Below are 19148 nucleotides of genomic sequence, written 5' to 3'. Positions count from 1 at the left end.
TGACCTCACCCTACCTGTTGTGTTGTGACCTCACCCCTGTTGTGTTGTGACCTCACCTACCAAAATAAGAACAGTATAAGAAGAGCAGAAGTAAAACAGAAAAAAGAGAGAAGCGTGAAAAGAAGAGAGAGATGCGAAGGAAAGACATATATAAAGACAAAGAAAGAGAGACAAAGAAAGGGAGAGAGAGAGATTAGAGGAGAATATAAAGAGAACAGAGAGAGTGATTGAAGGAGAATAGAGAGAGACAGAGTGTGAGATAGGAGTTAATGGCTACTAATTGTGAGAGAACAAAAATCTATTTGAATACGTTATGAAGGCAGCCCCCGTGTGTGTGTGTGTGTGTGTGTGTGTGTATGTCCTTTCTCTCAATCTCTCTCTCTACCCTCCTCTCTTCTCATTCTTCTCACACCTCCTTTCTCTCTCCTCTCCTCTCTCTCTCTCTCTCTCTCTCTCTCTCTCTCTCTCTCTCGATGACTCCAGCTCAAAATTCCCTCAAGTTTGATATAAATTTTCGTACATTCACATAAAAAAACCCGAAATCAAACACATTTTTTTTGTAATATTAAAACTCGATGAAATACTCGAAAGATCTTCCCAGGTAACTGATGACGTCACACGAGGTATTATCATTGCCTCGTATTTGTTTTCATTTTACGAGTATTTAATTTTCATAATTTTATTACGAGAAGTTCAGAATAATTCGTTTTTTTTTATTGATTTATTCATTTATTAATATATTTTTTTATGTTTCTAATGCCACAGGTAAGATTAATGACAGGTATACTATAGGTGTCTTAATTAAACAACAGGTGATATATCTTTCTGTTATTATGATGTGTAACCAAATGAGGGGTATCAGAATCTCCGGGCTGGCTGTGTGATGAATGATGTCGGTGTGAGATATTTACCGGGGAGCTGTGTGATGAATGAAGTAGGTGTGAGATATTTCCGGGGAGCTGTGTGATGAATGAAGAGGGTGAGATATTTACCGCTTTTGACGCTCCACTCATTGACGTGTTTACTGGTGTTCACGCTAACTGAGCCGCCCTGTTGCCGCCCTGTTGCCGCCCTGATGCCGACCTGATTAGAGAAATGAAGCCATGGGTGATATTTGTAACTGTTAAGCCTTTGATGGTCGCCGCTAATGGGTGAGAGAGAGAGAGAGAGAGAGAGAGAGGCTACATGATGTATCTTGTACTGCCCTTCCTGGTATAAGTGTGTACCTCTCCACCTACCTCCTCCACCTTACCCCTCCACCTTCCCTCACACCCCTCTACTACCTCCTCCACCCCACCTCCTCCACCTTCCACTCACACCCCTCTCTCCTCCCTCCACCCTACCTCCTCCACCCTACCTCCTCCACCCTACCTCCTCACCCTCCACCCTCCACCCTCACCCCTCCACCCCTCACCCCTCCACCCCTCCACCTCCCACCCCTCCACCCTCTCCCACCCCACCCCTCCACCCCACCCCTCCCACCCTTCACCCTCCACCCCTACCCCTCCACCCTCCACCCCTCCACCTTACCCCTCCACCTCGTCATGGTTAGCCACAGTCTGTCAGCTTCGCCAGGTCTTCTGTCTCGTGGGTTTGTCAATTGCTGGAGGGTGGACAGGGCCGGTGGACGGGTGGACAGAGACAGGACGAGTGGACGGATGGACGGGTGGACACACGACAGGATGAGGGACGGGTGTACGGGAGAGACAGGAGAGGTGGACGGTGGACGGAGAGACAGGACGAGTGGACGGATGGACGGGTGGACACAGCGACAGGTGAGGACGGGTGTACGGAGAGACAGGAGAGGTGGACGGGTGGACGGAGAGACAGGACGAGTGGACGGATGGACGGGTGGACACACGACAGGATGAGGGACGGGTGTACGGAGAGACAGGAGAGGCGGACGGGTGAACGGAGAGACAGGACGGGTGGACGGGGCCGGATGACGGGGGGTGTACTGGGGGGGACCACTTGTGAGAGTGTCCCGGGGGCGTGAGTCTAATGGTTACTTAGTGGTAGGTTCCTGTGTGCTCTCTCTCTCTCTCTCTCTCTCTCTCTCTCTCTCTCATACAATAAACTCCTGTTTCCTTTATGTTAAGTCTTCCTTTATCCATTTTCTTTCTCCTCTTCCCCTTATCTCCGTTCCTTCTTTCTCGTTATCCTCTCCATCTCTCCTCTATCTACCCTTCATCATTCCCTTCCTCCTCCTCCTCTCCCCTCCCTCTCCATCTCCCATTTCCACCCTCCTTCCTTCCTTCCTCCTCTCATCCTCCTCCTCCCTCCCCTCCTCCTCCTCCTCCTCCTCCTCCTCCTCCTCCTCCTCCCTCGCTCCATCAATATTGTTAATAATATATGTGTGTTTATGTTTTGTATTATTGTGTTTGTGTGTGTGTGTTGTGTGTATGTGTTGTTTGTGTGTGTGTGTGTTGTGTGTATGTGTGTTTTTGTTGTGTGTCTGTATATGCGTGTGTCTGTATGTCTGTATCTTGTGTGTCTGTATCTGTGTGTCTGTATCTGTGTGTATGTATCTGTGTGTGTGTCTGTATGTGTGTGTGTGTAGCCTGGTGTTGAGTGTTGGTCAGTATTTTACAGCAGGTTGAGAGAGGTCCACTAATGACTGCCTTCGTCTCGCTCTAATGACCACTCGTGATCTTTTGGTCCCTCGCTCGCCACTGATTGAGGTTCTAGGTCGTTCAAAGGTTATATATTTGGGGTTCTATTTTCAGTTCTAGGTTTCCAATGGTTCTATATTTGGGGTTCTAGATGTCCAAAGGTTCTATATTTCGAAGTTCTAGGTGTCCAAATGTTCTGTATTTTGAGGTTCTAGATGTCCAAAGGTTCTATTTTCAGTTCTATGTGTCCAATGGTTCTATTTTGGGGGTTCTAGGCGTCCAAAAGTTCTATAATTCGAGGTTCTATGCATTAGGATTTGTTCTCGAGGTGCTAGTGGTCTGGTATTCCACTTGTCGTGTTTTGGCTGTTGGGTTCTATTAAGGTTCTATTTCCATGTGTGTGTGTGTGTGTGTGTGTGTGTGTGTGTGTGTGTGTGTGTGTGTGTGTGTGTGTGTGTGTGTGTGGTGTGTGTGTGTGTTACTCTCCTCCCTACGACGAATGAGTGTCAAGGAGAGATGGATGACCTGGGCTGACCTGACCTGGCCACACCTGCTGGACCTTTCCCTTGGGGGTCCTCAATCTCCTCCTGCTCTTCGTCCTTCGTGTCTCCTCCTACGTCTCCCCTCCTTACGTCTCCTCCTTCTCTGTGCCCCCCCCCATCCCTTCCCACTACCCTCCCCTCTCACCTCACTCTTCCTCCCACTTCCCCTACCTCACCCCTCCCACCTCCTTTCTCCTCTCCCTCAACCCCCTCACCCTTCCTCCCTTCTCCCCTCACTTCCTTCCCCCCACCACCCTTCTCCCCTCAATGAACCACCAGCTTTATTACCGACAGGGGTGGTTGGGGGGTCAGTGGCCACGCCAGATTCACCAAGGTAGTTAGTCATCCTCACCTAACCAGCGAGGGGTAATTGCTTGTTCCAGGTGAGGAGTCTTGAGAGGAGGGAAAGATGTGATGGTGAAGAAGGAGGAAGAGGGCGGAGAAGACAAGAGGAAAGGCGGGTATAAGGGAGAGAGGGGAGGGGGATTACCATACGCTTGGCCCGGGAGGAGGAAGAAAGGGAGGAGGAAGAAAGGAGGGAGGAAGAGGAGGAGTTAATCCGTTTAGTTTTTGTTTACTGATGAATTGGGAAATTTAATGACCTATTTACATATATTTCTGTCCGTGTGTGTGTGTGTGTGTGTGTGTGTGTGTGTGTGTGTGTGTGTGTGTGTGTGTGTGTGTGTGTGTGTCCTCATAGAGTATAATTGACTGGTCAGATTTTGCTTTTATGTTTGTTAATTAGTTTAGAGTCCCTCTTTTTATTTAACCCCGGTCAATATTTGTTTATTGTGTGTGTGTGTTGTGTCTGTCTGTCTGTGTATCTATCAGTTTGTTTGCCCGTGTATGTATGTATGTATGTATGTATGTATGTATGTATGTAAGTATGCCAATTTGTCTTCAATACTCGCCTCTCAGTACGGGGTGAAGTGGGAGGCTGAGAAGCTATCGAGAAATGCTGTACGTAATTGCTGTTTGACGTCACAGCTGTAGGAAAATATGTTCACTTGTTTGTCCAGCTGTTATATGAGACTCTGTTGAGGGGGCCACCTGGAGTAGTGGTGGTGATGATGGTGATGATGGTGATGATGATGATGATGGTGATGGTGATGATGATGATGGTGATGATGATGATGGTGATGGTGATGATGATGATGGTGTGTGTGTGTGTGGTGATGATGAGATGATGAGGAGGAGGAGGAGGAGGAGGAGGAGGAGCAGGGGAGGAGGAGGAGGAGGAGGAGGAGGAGGAGGAGGAGGAGGATTTAATGCCTAAAATATACCCACATAAAATGGCAGCATGAAAGAGAGCGAGTGTTAGTAAATAGTATAGAACTTGTAGACTCTCTCTCTCTCTCTCTCTCTCTCTCTCTCTCTCTCTCTCTCTCTCAGCGTCAAGGTGTGTTAGTCAAGCTTCCTTGATGTTTATTATGTAAAAGGGAGCATATTAGACTTTTAACTATACCAGGGAGGATAGGGAGACGTCTAACTTGGGAGATTTGGGTGAAACGAAGCAGGGAGAATAAGATGATGTCGGTCCAGGGAGGATAGGGAGATATCGAGCCAGGGAGAATAGAGTGAAACGAAGTAGGGAAAATAGGGAAATACATAACCAGGGAGCATAGGGAGATGTCAATCGTAAGAAGGGAGAGGGAGAGTGGATAGAGTTTAGAAAGGGAGAGAATAAAGGGTAGATGTATTGCTGAGGAGGAGGAGGAAGAAGGGAGACGAAGGGAGGTAAGCAAAAGATCAGTTAATTTAAGAAGAAGAAGAAGAAGAAGAATAGATTAATTCCTGGAAGAAGAAGAGAAGGAGAGAGAGGGAAGAGGAGGGGGAAGAAGAGGATGATAGATTAACTCCAGGTAGAAGGGGAAACGAAGAGAATAAATTACTTACTGAACAGAGGGAGGAAGAAGAGGAGGAGGAGGAGGGGAGGAAGAGGAGAGAGAGGTGGAAGGAGGGTATATTGGGAGGAAGAAGAAGAAGGAAAGGGAGGAGAGGAAAGGGGAGAGGGAGAGATGTAGGTTAGAGTGGAGGTAAGGGAGAGAGAGAGAAGGAGGAAGAAGAAGGAGAAGAAGAGATAGAGGAGAGAGTGAGTAAAGGAAGGGAGTGGAAAGAAGTGATGAACGGAGAGAAAATAGAAAAAAAAGAAGGGAAGGATGATAAACGTTGGAGAAAGGGGGGCATATGAAGAAGGGAAGAAGAGGCTGATGAATACTGGACAAAGGAACGAGAGGTAAAGTTTAGTTCAGTGTGTGTGGTCGTCGTCATGAATTTTAAACAGTATTTGGTGGCGATTGTCGACGTCCTTGATGGGGCGTGGGTTAGGGGGTGTGTTGTCCGTGGTGGGGATGGGTTGTCCGTGGGGATGGGGTTGTCCGTAGGGGATGGGTTGTCCGTAGGGGATGGGTTGTCCGTGGTGGGGATGGGGTTGTCTCGTGGTGGGGATGGTCCGTGGTGGGGATGGGTTGTCCGTGGTGGGGGTGGGTTAACCTTTTGCGTGGCAGGTGGGCATGATGGATGTCCCTGGATGTAAGTGATTGGACGTGATGATTGTCCGTAAATCTGGTGTGTTGTCCGTGGTCAAGATGAGTGTCCGTGGGCGTGATGATAGTGATATGGGCGGACGTTGTAGGTAGTGATGGTACATGAAAATTTCCATCATCCATCACCACCCTCCCTCAACCCCTCCCCCCCTCCATCTCCTCCCCCCCATTTTTTTCTCTCTCGATGAAAAATGATGGTAAATCTCACACGAGTCTCACTAACTAGGAAAAATGAAGAAGCCATCAGCTGTTATCTGCCACCGGCCGTCTGGGAGGTGATGGGAGAAGGGGAGGTGATGGGAGAAGAGGTCAGGGTGATGGGAGAAGAGGTCAGGGTGATGGGAGAAGAGGTCAGGGTGATGGGAGAAAATATGAGGGAGGTGGGAAATGGGAGAAAATATGGTGGATGGGAAATACTGGAAAGAGAAAGGATGGGAAGAGAGAGAATAAAAATAGAAAAGATGGGAAATAATGGAACAGAAGAGACAACAGAAGGTAGAGAGAACTTAATATTACTTAACACTTAAACACTTTCTATATACTTCCCTCACTAGGAGTTAAAAGAAAGTTAACAGACCACTTTCTAAATTGCCTAAACATATTAACTCGTCCAATAGGTCTTAAAATAATCCAACTCTCACTTCGAAAGCACCGATTATCAGGTACATTTAATTCTCTATAAAAAGTCTTAGTGTTTTGTCGTGTTTTTAAGGTTGACCTCCAGTGGCCAAGTGGATAAATCGGCCTTTGTGGTGTTGTTGAGGTCGACCACTGGAGGCCAAGCGGATAAAAGCCTCCCTCTCTCAGACAGCGAAATACGGGTACAGCTTTTGGGTTCTGCTAAAATTGAATTGCTTGTTGTTTACGGCGAAGGGCGAGGAAGTGTGTGTGTGTGTGTGTGTGTGTGTGTGTGTGTGTGTGTGGAGGGGGGTAGGTTAATTTAGTGGCGGTGAGGAGAGTTTTTGGCGGTGGAGAGGAGAGGCCACAGAGTGAGAGAGGTGAAGATATGTGATGTGAGGGCCAGCACATCTATGTCACATATACCGCCAAACCCAACCTAACCCAACCAAACCCAACCCCAACCTAACCTAACCTAACCTAACCAAACCTAACCTAACCAAACCCAACCTAACTCAACTCTAACCTAACCTAACCTAACCTAACCTAACCTAACCTAACCTAACCTAACCTAACCTAACCAAACAAAACCTAACCTAACCAAACCTAACCTAACCAAACCTAACCAAACCTAACCTAACTATATAAACAACAGAAGCCAGATCAAAAGATAAGCCTCCCAACCCATTTCACCAGGTTAGGTTAGGTTAGCATTAGAGTGGTTAATCTCAAGGTGAATTAAACTGGGGTTAATATCTAAGGTGATCCCAAATAACAAAAAGAAACAAAAGAAAAAATCGAATAAACTTTAAGAATAAACAAGAAGAAAAAGAATAATATGAAATATATAAAATCGCGACGAGAAGAATATAAGGAAGGCCCCCAGACCTTTCCTCCTACGACACATCCCACCGGTCATTACTGATCACCCAACCACAAATTGGCGGAAATTGTTAATTAATGAGGTAATTAGCAGAACGAGGCAATAATTAGTGTTGTTCTCGTTCTCTGGCCCAGTGAGTGGTGAAGGTTGAAGAGGCAGCGATTGTAGAGAAATATTGGAAACTGTATATTGTGTATCGCCATATTTTGTCTCTTTTCGTCTTCCTGATTTTAAACGAATGATTTACAAAAGCAACTCTGTCTACTTCGATGAAACTTGGTAAATGAGTTGAAGGATAAATGATGCAGACTTGGTATAAATTTGGTGAGGGTTGGTTGGAGGTTGAGGTCATAGGTCAAGGTCAAAGTTATGCCCTTTGTTGAGGTGTGTTACGTGACAAGATCCTGTATACCGTGTGTTTAAGAGCATGATGGAGCATTCATCACGTAGTCAAATGAGAGATTATGGTTTGATTCGGCAGTATGTAACCAAATGGAGAGAGAGAGAGAGAGAGAAATGGTGATAGCAGGAGAGCGAAAGAGATAGTAGGAGAAAGAAGATTTTAAGAGACACGAAGCAAGAGAGATAAAAGAGATAGCAGAAGAGAGTAAAGGAGAAATATGGCATGATAGAAAGGTACCAATAGAGAGAGAGAGAGAGAGAGAGAGATTAAAAAAGAGAAAGACTAGCAATAAGAAGGAACGAGAGATAGAGAACCTAACCTAATCTAACCATGCTTGGGTAACTGCAGCCAAGAGACCAAAGTAAACTGTCCATCTTAACAAACTTTCTACACGCTCACCAGAATACACATCAGTGGTGCAGGGTGGGAGAGGAGAGGGAGAGGAAGAGAGGGGGGAGAGGGAGTGAGGAAGGGGAAGAGAAAGAGAGAGGAATAAGGGATGGAGAGGAGAATGGGGGGGGGGAAGAAAGAGGAAGGGAAGTGAAGGAAGGAGAAGAAAGTGAATGGAACGGAAGGATGAGAAAGAGAAAGGAGTAGGAGAGTGAGGGGAAGGAAGAAGAGAAGAGATAGAGAGAAGGGGGTGGAGAAGAAAAAGGAAGGGAAGAAGAGGTGGAAGGGTGAAGAAATGGTCGGGAATAAATGATGGAAGAGGAGTGAATAAGAGGAAGAAGAAGGACGAAAGGGAAGAAGAAATGAAATATAATAGGAAAGGGAAAGAGAAATGAGGAAAGGGTTGGGAGGGAAGGTAGAGAGAGGAGGAAAGGAAAGTGGAAAAGAAGAAAGTGAGGAGGGAAAGAAAGATACAATCAGTGGAGGAATGGAAAATGGAAGAAGGATAGGGTGAAAAGGGGGAGATGGTAAGGGAGAAAAGGAAGGAAAGAAAGAGACGAGAAAGAAAAGATGGAGAAAGAGAGAAAGGTCAGAAAAAGTGGGAATGGAAGGAAAAAAGAGAGAGAGGAAATATAAGAGAGAGACAGGGAGAGGAAGGAAATACGAGAAAGAACGAGAGAGAGAGAGAGAGAGAGAGAGAGAGAGAGAGAGAGAGAGAGAACTAAAGATATGAAAAAAGAGAAAATGGAAAAAATAAGATAAAAAGAAAAGAGATTAAAACCAAAACCAAACAGAAAAATAAAACGAAAACTTAAAACCCAACTCACGTTTCGAATTTATCAAGTCTTCCCTGGCCCGTCCACACAATCGTCCCCCCCTTCCCTTACAACACGGTCTTATCTCACCCTAAACCACTAAAGACCACCAATCCATAGTCTCTTACGTGAGATTTCCGCCCTTAAGATACACTGTTGTATAGCCTCTTCATGTCTCTCTCTCAAGTGTTGGTAGAAACTTTAGGGTTTTAATAATTCATCTCAGAAGATAATGATAAGGATGATGTTATTTCTCTTATATTACATACATACATACATACATACATACATACATACATACATACATACATACATACACACACACACACACACAAACGTAACGACAAACACACACACACAAACGTAACGACAAACACGCACAAACACAGGCACCAAGACAAACACACAGGTCAATCACCCTCTGTTTGTCTCATCAGTGTTTTTTTTTTTACCTAGCTCGAATAAATTAATTTGTGTGTTTGTTTATCTCTCTCTCTCTCTCTCTCTCTCTCTCTCTCTACACAGTGTTTAGGGTCAAAGTTCTCCACAAGGAATATACCCCAGTAACTCCTTGACTCTTGCCTTCAACGTTTTCTATGACCAAAGACGTAATGTAAGTTTGAGTGTCGGTAAATATGGTTTTAATGGCGCTCGGTATGGTTTAATGGCGCTCGGTGAGGTTTAATGGCGCTCGGTGAGGTTTAATGGCGCTCGGTGAGGTTTAATGGCGCTCGGTGAGGTTTTAATGGCGCTCGATAAGGTTTTAATGGCGCACAGTAGAGTTTTAATGGCGTTCTATATGGGTTTTAAGTTCTCAATGTGGTTTTAATGGCTATCAGTATGGTTTTAAAGACACTGGGTAAGGTTTTAAATGTGCTCAGTGTGGTTTAAAGTCTCCTAGTAAGGTTTAAAGGCGCTGAGTATGGTTTTAATGGCGCTTCGCTGAGTAGACATCAAGATAGCAGCATCCACACGTCAACAAAACTCACTGACAAGATCAACATCACATTAATATTCATGTATCGTGTAGACCAAAACAGGTTTATTTAAGTCTACCCTCATAATGGCTTCTTTTAATACGTTTTCTTTCTTTACTGCCAATAATTATAATATTTCACGATTTGGCGATGTTTCTTTCGCCAAATCATATTTTAGTGGTGCTAGTGTGGATATTTTGGCGATTGTGAGGATGTTGATGTGGGTTTTGAGTGATTTTCGAAAGTTTAGGTTAGGTTAGATTAGGTTAGGTTAAGTTTAGGTTAGGTTAGGTTAGGTTAGGTTAGGTTAGGTTAGGTTAGGTTAGGTGAGGTTAGGTTAGGTTAGGTTAGGTTTGGTTTGGTTAGGTTTAGGTTTAGGTTAGGTTAGGGGATTCGTATGAAAGTTTGTAAATAAATCCGTGGGAGTGTTTTTGTTTTTTTTTGCGTGAGGCTCCAGTGATTATGTTTCGGTAACTAGGCTCTACTAACTAGGCTCCACCAACTAACCAGCACCAACTCTAGGCTCCAACACTCAGGCTCCACTAGGGTCCTTAACTTCAGCGACCTGGATTCAGTGGCGAAGGTCCGCCAGACGCTATATCACCCATCCGGCGGAGAATTTTATCGCTGTGGTATTTCCCGAGGGGGTAGTTTGTGTCCAGGGTGACGGGACCGTTCCTGTCTGTCTGCCTGTCTGTCTGTCTGTGGTTAAGTGGGTCTTCCTTGTCTGTATCGTCTGTCTACGGGATATCTAAGGTCTGTGGGATCCGTCTCTTCTCCTGTCTACCTGTCTATCTGTTTGTCTGTCCCGTGTGTCTGTCATCCCGTTTACCTCTGTTTATTTACATTCTTAATCATTCATGTCTTTTGGCTCTCTCTCTCTCTCTCAACAATTCTAGTTCCATATGTCTCCATTTTCACTCTCCTCGTTTCTCCCCCTCTTACTGTTTAACTCTTATCCCTCCCTCCTCCCTTCCTCCTTCCCTACCTCCCTCCCTTTCCTCCATCCAATCCTTCCTCCTTCTTCCTCCTTTTCTTCCCTCCCTTCCCTCCCCCCTTCCTCCTTTCCTCCTTCTTCCTCCTTCTTCCCTCCCTTCCTCCTTCCTTCCTCCTCCCTTCCTCCCTCCCTTCCCTCCCCTTCTTCCCTCCTTTCTTCCCTCCTTTTAACAGCGCTCCTTATTCCCTATTTTTATCTCTCTTCACATTTATCTCTTCCTACCTCCCCCATTCCTCCCCCTTCTCCTCCCTTCTCCCGTTCTTGCTTTAATATTTCCTCTCTCTTTCTCTCACTTCCGATTCATCTCCTCCCTCCTACAATTTTACCCCCTTCTCTCCCCACCCCTTCCCTTCCACAATTTAACCCTCCCTCCCTCCCTCTCACAGTTTCTACTCCTTCCTCACTCCCTCCTCCCTCCTATCCACAATTTCTATCTTACTCCTCCCTCCTTCCCTCCTCCCTCCCTCCCCTCCCTCCCTCCTCCCTCCCTCCTTCCCTCCTTCCCCTCTCCCTGCTATCTTTCACACTTCACCTTCCACAGACGTCAACACGATCGATTTGTTTACAAACTAAAAATCTCAATCTCAAAAACTCATTTAACTTTTCCTCGTTGTACTAAAAACCACACGGGTGATTTTGTGATTTTTTTTTCCTCTACTGTTTTTTAATAATAAAGTCCTCCACCCCCCCACCCCCACCCCCAAACAAGACCCCCAAAAGTATATATATAGAGATAGAATTATTAATAACCTTAAAATGAAGCCATGGGAATATACTAGTATGTCTCTAATTTTATTTCAATTTCAGGTGTCTACATAAAAAAAAATAATCCTGTAAGATACAAAATAGAAAATAGATTTACAAATAACCAATTACAGTCATGTGATTTAAATAACTTCTCTCCCCCCCCCAAAAAAAAAACTCTCTTCATTACAATTACGAAGATAAAAAAAGGAGAGATATTGAATTAACTGAGAAAAATTAGTAGTTTAAAAATGAAGTGCTTCTGTGTCTATTTTCTCCCTCCTCCTCTCCCTTCCTCCATCCTCCCTCCCTCCCTTCCTCTCCATCCCCCACCCCCCATCCTCCCTCCCCCCTTCCCCCCACCTGAGGCAATGGGAGTAAATTGTTTGTTTAGATTATCTCTGATGGATACCGGCGCGACCGTTTGATCTTTTTTGGTGGTGTGGTGGTGTGGTGTGGTGGTGTGGTGTGGTTGTGTGGTGGTGTGGTGTGGTGGTGTGGTGGTGTAGGGTGTGGTAGTATGGTGTAGTGTATGGTGTAGTGTTATGGTGTACGAGAGATTATTTTAACCCCATCGTAATAACAGACCCATAATCTCTCTTCTCCTCTCTTCTTCTCTCTTCTCCTCTCTTCTTCTCTCTTCTCTTCTCTTCTCTTCTCTTCTCTTCTCTTCTCTTCTCTTCTCTTCTCTTCATCCCCGGGAACACAACACCAAATTAGTGGACAGGCTTACTAAAATTCTATATACGATGTGTAGTACCCAGACAGACAGACAGACAGAATGACAGACAGACAGACAGACAGACAGACAGACAGACTGACGATTACCAACATATTAGATTATACACCAACTTCATTAATTACCATCATTATATTTTTTCCTTTTGTAATCTCGGAGGAAAAAGAATCACCATCCTCCTCCTCCTCCTCCTGCTCCTCCTCCTCCTCCACTATCCTCCTCCTCTTCTTCTTCTTCTTCTTCTTCTTCTTCTTCTTCTTCTTCTTCTTCTTCTTCTTCTTCTTCTTCTTCTTCTTCTTTCTCTTAGCCCCACCTTGCCCTTCCCTAGTCACACCCCTCCCTTACCTCCCTCTCCTCCTACCACCCCCCTCTTCCCCTCCTCCCCCTTCCCCCCCAAAAAAAACTATCACCACCTATTTGTCTTAAAGCGCGTAATTCCTTCTGTGGTCTATGATTAATTATTTTTTTGGTCATATATCTCTACCTACCCCCCCCCCTCCCCTCACCCCTCCCCTCACCCCACCCCCCTATCCCCCACCACCGACTCCCATTTATTCTTTTTTTTTAGGCTCTTCTCATTTATCTCCTTTATTTTAGGTGGATTTTTTTTTCTTTTAGGCCTATAGAATATTTCAAGATGGACACTGATTACTTTTTTAATTATATTTTTGCTCTTTCTCTGTTTTATGTTTATTGTGTCTATCTACCTATAAAGGCTCTGTACTCTTTCAGTTATTCACTGAACTCTCTCTCTCTCTCTCTCTCTCTCTCTCTCTCTCTCTCCTCTCTCTCTCTCTCTCTCTCTCTCTCCTCCTCTCTCTCTCTCTCTCTCTCCCTCCTATCCATCACTGTCCTAGCCCTATAAATTATTTTCCCACCTCCCCTATTCCTGCTTCCTCCTCCACGTCATTCCCCTTATTCTTCTCTATCCACTAAATCATCCTACCTTATTTATTATCCCCCCCTAAGGAACAATAAAGCACTCACCATCACCCTCTCTTCCCGTCTGTCTGTTTCTTTTTCCGTGTAAGAATGTTTGTATTTAGTGAGCAATGTTTACCTGTTTCTATGTTGGTGGAATTATGTTGATTTTTTCCCTCCTTTGTTGATGTGGTTAGGGAAATATGTTGCATTTTTTCCTTTTTTTTGCGGGGTGGGTCACTAGGGAAAATATCATGCAATTTTTCCCTGTATCTTGGTAAATTTAGGGAAATATGCAAATTTATCTTTTATTCTGATACAATTGTTAAACAAAATTATTATGCAAATTATCACATCCTTCCGACCCAAGCAGGCAAAAATCTGGCCCCCTTTCCTCCCTTCTGCCTGTGTGTGTCAAACCATTGCCCTCCCCCTCCCTGCAATCCCTCCCCCCTCCCCTCCCCTCCCCGCTAGGATAAATCATGCAGGAGTCCATGCTTGCACCACTGCTTATTTCGCAGCCGTTCTCCTGTGTGTGTTTGTGTGTGTGTGTGTGTGTGCGTTTAGTCACTTATGGCTGTTTTTGTGTGTACGTCTGCCGGGATCTTTCATGATTACTTTTGTGTGTACATCAATACTCGTTCATGACTGTTTTACTGTGTACGTTAATACTCGTTCATGACCGTTCTCGGGTGTACATCAATTCTTTCTCTCGTGATCATCTTCGTGTGTGTGTGTGTGTGTGTGTCTTGTCGCTCATGACCGTTTTTGTATGTGTGGGGATATCTCATGACCGTTTTTGTGTGTGTGTGGGGATATCTCATGACCGTCCTCGAACAGGGTAACGATCTCGTGTCTGTGGTTGTCCTCGCGTGTCCTCGTCTTCTTTCATTTCCTCGCGGCCATTCATCACCCAACAACCAACTCAAGACAAATTGACGAAAAAAAACCCAGAAAAAAAACATAATTTAATTTTCTTAGAGGGAGACAGATTGTGTCCAGACGAGATTGTGGTGGTGGTGGTAATGGTGGTAGTTGTGGTAGTGGTGGTAGTGGCAGTGGTGGTTGTAGTAGTGGTAGTGGTATTAATGATTGTAGTTGAGGTAGTTGTGTTAGTGGTAATGGTTTTGGAGATGATGGTAGTGGTGGTAATTGTGGTGATGGCGATGGTGGTTGGTAGTGGTAGTAGTAGTGGTATAGTATTGTTGTTGAGTGAGTCAATGAACCAGTGAGTGAGTCAGTGAACCAGTGAGTGAGTCAGTGAACCAGTGAGTGAGTCAGTGAACCAGTGAGTGAGTCAATGAACCAGTGAGTGAGTCAGTGAACCAGTGAATGAGTCAATGAACCAGTGAGTGAGTCAGTGAACCAGTGAGTGAGTCAATGAACCAGTGAGTCATGGTATTCACAAGTCCTGATCGATGCAGCTGACTCACCGATGCAGCTGACTCACTGATGCACTCTAAAAGTTGATAATAAAATATGTAGTGATAAGTCTATAGTAGTAGTAGTAGTAGTAGTAGTAGTAGTAATGTGTGTGTGTGTGTGTGTGTGTGTGTGTGTGTGTGTGTGTGTGTGTGTGTGAGCTCCCCTCCACTGCCGAGCGCGTGTACTGTGAGGGAGGGGAGACTGTCAGCTTCACCCCTCGGACTGGACACTGTTATCAGCACGACTTGTATAGGAGACTCTTGACTATCAGCTGCGTGAGTGGAGAGAGAGAGAGAGACTGTCAGCTGTTGAGTGGAGAGAGAAAGAGAGACTGTCAGCTGTGGAGAACGTCAGGAGGTGTGTTGTTACTTCCTTCACAGCTGACACAATATATGGAAGCTGTTTGTGGGTTTTACAGCAGGGAAGAAGGAAGGAGGAAAAGAATGAAGAAGGAAGGGAGGGAAGGAGGAAGAATGAAGGAAGGGAGGGAAGGAGGAAGAATGAAGGAAGGGAGGGAAGGAGGAAGAATGAAGGAAGGGAGGCAAGAAGGTAGGAGGGCTGGAGAGATAAAGGAGGAAAGGTTTGGACGGAAGGGAGAAGAGAGGGAGAAAGGGAGGAGGAATGAAGAAAGGAGGGGGTGAAGGAAGGGAGAGGAATGGGGGAAAAGACGGGTAATAGAGAAAGGGAAGAGGGATGGGGAAGAGAAAGGGTGGGTAGAGAGGGAGTGGTGGGCTGAGAGAGGGGGGAGGGAGGATGGAGGAAGGATTACCGCCACATTAACAATTTTTGCCATTAGGTATTTAACATTTGCGTCAACCAGAGCCAAGCAAACTGCTGGCCCACTGACCTCTCTCTCTCTTCTTCTTCTATATCTTTTTATATATTTTAGTTTAGTGATGTTTTTTATTGTTGTTATTATCATCCTCATCATCATCATCATCATCATCATCATCATCATTATTATTATTACGACTACCATCACCATTATCAATCTTATACTAATTTACATCATTATTCAAAATACCATTCTTTAAATATCACCATCCCTTCTCACCATCACATACTAACACTATCCACCATCATTTCTTCCCTTTACTACAGGTTGGGAGCGGCTGGTTGACCATAGGGAATCCCTCTCCAGGCAGCTCTCCGTCTCCTCCGACTCTAAGCTTCTCGACGAGGACATTCGCAGCGAGCAGAAGGTCATCATGAGGCCCAAGAAACCTCCAAGACCCAAGTCAGAGGTGTACCTTTGTAAAGACACCCGCAAGTGTAAACGATTCTCCGCTTTTGGGGTGAGTAGAAGAGTGTGTGTTTTGGTTCTGGTGGGGGAGGTGTGGTGGGTGGTTGAGGTAGGGGTGAGGGAGGAAGAGAGAGGGGAGGGGTGGAAGAGGAAGAACAGGGGGGATGAGGGAGGAGGAAGAGGAGGAGGGGTGCAAGAGGAAGAACAGGAGTGAGGATATGAGGGAGTGTAGGAAGAGGAGGATAGGGGATGGAAAAGTAGGAGGAGGAGGAGGAAGAGGAGGATTGAGTGACGATATAGAGGAGTGTATTGAAAGGAAGAGGGGTGGGAGAGGAGGAGGAGGAGGAGGAAGAGGAGTAGTGAGGATATAGCGGAATGTAGGAGTGGGAGAGGGAAGAAGAGCATTAAGAAGAGAAGACGAAGAAGGTAAGGAGTGAGAAATGACGAAGAAGAAGAAGAGAAAGAGACGAAGTAACAACAAATATAAGAAAGAGAAAGAATAAACGAGAAGAAGAAGAAGAAACGCAATTAAAGGTCATTGAAAGTAAGAATTAGTTCCTGGAAGCTTAACGACTCAAGAGGGAGATGAAAAGACACTGCACACGACCACCTTGAGAGGGGATCGAACCAGTGAACATTAGGACGGGAACCGAGAGCTGTATCCACTCAGCCACCGCCAGCCCTGAAGGTTGTTAATGAATGATAAAAACGCCAATATCGCCAAATTGCCAAGGCCGCCTTGTTAATTCTTCAGTTAACGTAATTCGCGAGGATCAAACACACCGACAATTACACGACCTCGAGGCTACAGAGACACAACCATCAGTAGTCATTAAAGGCGACTCTTACCATACGATACCATAGGATTCTCACCTTTATGATACAAGACCTTCCACACGTGAGTTACAATTATATGACTGCCCGACTCACACAGACACATCCGCCACCTGACTCTTAAAGGGTGATTTAGACCTGTTTTATCGTAGTATTTTCGAACCTAATGCCAAGTATTACATAGTATAATCATGGCCCCTTTAAGGTTTAACATAGAATACCTATCAGCTGGGCTCAAAGAAAAAGACTAAAGAGCCTCTAAGTGCCAGTTTATATGGAGATGGATATAGGAGAATCACCTCTAATTCTCTTTTATAGTATAGCGCTTTAATCCCCCCGCTATATGAAGGAGAAGAGTCGCTCAGAATTGAAGGGAAAAAATTGAAGGGAAAAAATGAAGGGAAAATTCCGAAAAGACGAGAGTCGTTTTATGTTATTTTTTTCCCCTATGAAGCCCAAACCGTTTCAGTTTTTAAATTCAGTTAATGGTTCGCTCCGAGACATCTGCGACCCCTCCCTGACCACCCCTCCTTCCCCCCCTCATCCCTGTCCCTTCACCCTGACCCTCTGCCCTATCCCTCACCCCCTGTCCCTTCGACCCCTGACCTCTCCACCTACACTCTCACCCCCTGTTTCTCCTCCCCTTTGTCTCCCCCTGACCTCCCTGCTCCTCCTACCTTTGTCTCCCTCCCCCTGACCTCCCTACCTCCCCCTTATCCCCTGTCTCCCTCCTCTCCTAGCCTCACCCTGTTTCCCCTGACCTCCCTGTTCCTCCTTCATCTGTCCCTCTCCTGACCTCCCCTCTGTCTCCCCCCACCTCATCCTCCATCCCTGGTCTCTTTCTCTCTCTTTCCCTCATTTTGTAACTTCACCTTTACCCACACCTGTACTCCCCACACTGTACCCCCACACCTGTACCCCACACCTGCATTCCCCACACCTGTACCCCCACCCACACCTGTACCCCCGTGAGAAAGCGCCAGGTGTTGTGTAAGCAATTTGCATGTCCAATTATACACCAACCCAACATTTAATCTTCAAATTGCCTTAAGACTCAAACTGCCTCACCTGTTCTTTCAAACATCATTCTTTTTTCTCACTTAAATATAGAGCTGAAATAATGAGATTGTTTTAATGATGTGTAAAAGAAAAATAAATATCTAACGTTTTATTCAGGGTTTGGTTAGGTTAGGTTTGGTTTGGTTAGGTTTGGTTAGGTTTGGTTAGGTTAGGTTTGGTTAGGTTAAGTTGTTGGTTTGGTTATTAGGTTAGGTTTGGTTTGGTTTGGTTTGGTTTGGTTTGGTTTGGTTAGGTTAGGTTAGGTTTGGTTAGTTTGGTTTGGTTTGGTTTGGTTTGGTTTGGTTTGGTTTGGTTAGGTTAGGTTTGGTTTGGTTTGGTTTGGTTGTAATCCACGTATGCGTATTACATATACAGACAAACAGACATAAAGATGGACAAACACAGACACATACATACATATACACACACGCAGACACAAACAACAGACACAGACGCACTGACAGACAAACATAAACAAACACAAACACACTTACAGACAAAACAGACAAACAAACAAACAAATAAAACACCATCAGACAACCCAACCTAATTGACTGACCTAAAAAACACACACACCCTCGTATTTTCACCTCATTAATTATTTCATGAAGTAAATTAATAATCAAATTAACATTAAAATGAGAGAAACACGAGAGTCATTTGGTTTTTTTTGGTGTTTTTTTTTCTAGGAAGGACAAAAATACAGTGAGTCCAGAAATATATTAATATATTTTTTTTTTACCAGGATGTACAAGAGTAGTTTCGAGGTTAGGTTAGGTTAGGTTAGGTTAGGTTAGGTTAGGTTAGGTTTGGTTAGGTTAGGTTAGGTTAGGTTAGGTTAGGTGGTAGTTATGACTAGAGGCTGTTGTATTATATAAGACTGGAGGTTAATTAATTCCAGATACAGTAATGATTTTTTTAAATTCTGGACTTAAACCATCTCTCTGAGGACACCAAATGCTTCCACTGTTGTTGTTGTTTTTTCTTTCTGCTGTTTTGTTGTTCCCTTTGTTGTTGTTGTTTCTGTTGTTGTTACTCGTGTCTTTGCCTTTGCTTTAGTCCCTCGCCGCCGGTAGCATTAAGTTAAACACGGCAGGATAACACCGTAGACTTTAAGTGATGTTACCTGATGGGTTTACATGCTGTTATTCTCGCTTCTTATTTCATTTATTCTCTCTCTCTCTCTCTCTCTCTCTCTCTCTCTCTCTCTCTCTCTCTCTCTCTCTCTCTCTCTCTCTCTCTCTCTCTCTCTCTCTCTCTCCTGAACTAAAGCCAAACCCCATAACACATATAACACACAGAGTCTACAGGTGTTATATTTTTTACCTTATTTAATTAACAGCTTCTCTCTTCACCTGTACCAACACGTAGTAAGGTGTTGTGTCTGTAAGCTGTAAGTT

The 19148-nt window shown here is 44.8% G+C and overlaps 1 protein-coding gene across 3 annotated transcripts in view; it reads left to right on the top strand.

Annotated features, from left to right (window-relative positions):
• Positions 1-19148, top strand: part of LOC121857639 (cyclin-dependent kinase 14-like) — a 126615-nt gene that overhangs the window by 59174 nt on the left and 48293 nt on the right. For all 3 annotated transcript variants that reach the window (XM_042353700.1, XM_042353699.1, XM_042353698.1), the window contains one exon: positions 15714-15907. In XM_042353700.1, coding sequence (XP_042209634.1) covers positions 15714-15907 — 194 coding nt within the window. The remainder of the gene's footprint in view (positions 1-15713; positions 15908-19148) is intronic.

This window comes from Homarus americanus, unplaced genomic scaffold (assembly GCF_018991925.1).
Source record: "Homarus americanus isolate GMGI-L3 unplaced genomic scaffold, GMGI_Hamer_2.0 scaffold16712, whole genome shotgun sequence".
In the NCBI taxonomy this organism is placed as follows: Eukaryota; Metazoa; Arthropoda; class Malacostraca; order Decapoda; family Nephropidae; genus Homarus; species Homarus americanus.
Note: the sequence above shows the minus strand (reverse complement) of the source record. Positions and strands in the feature narration are given on the sequence as shown.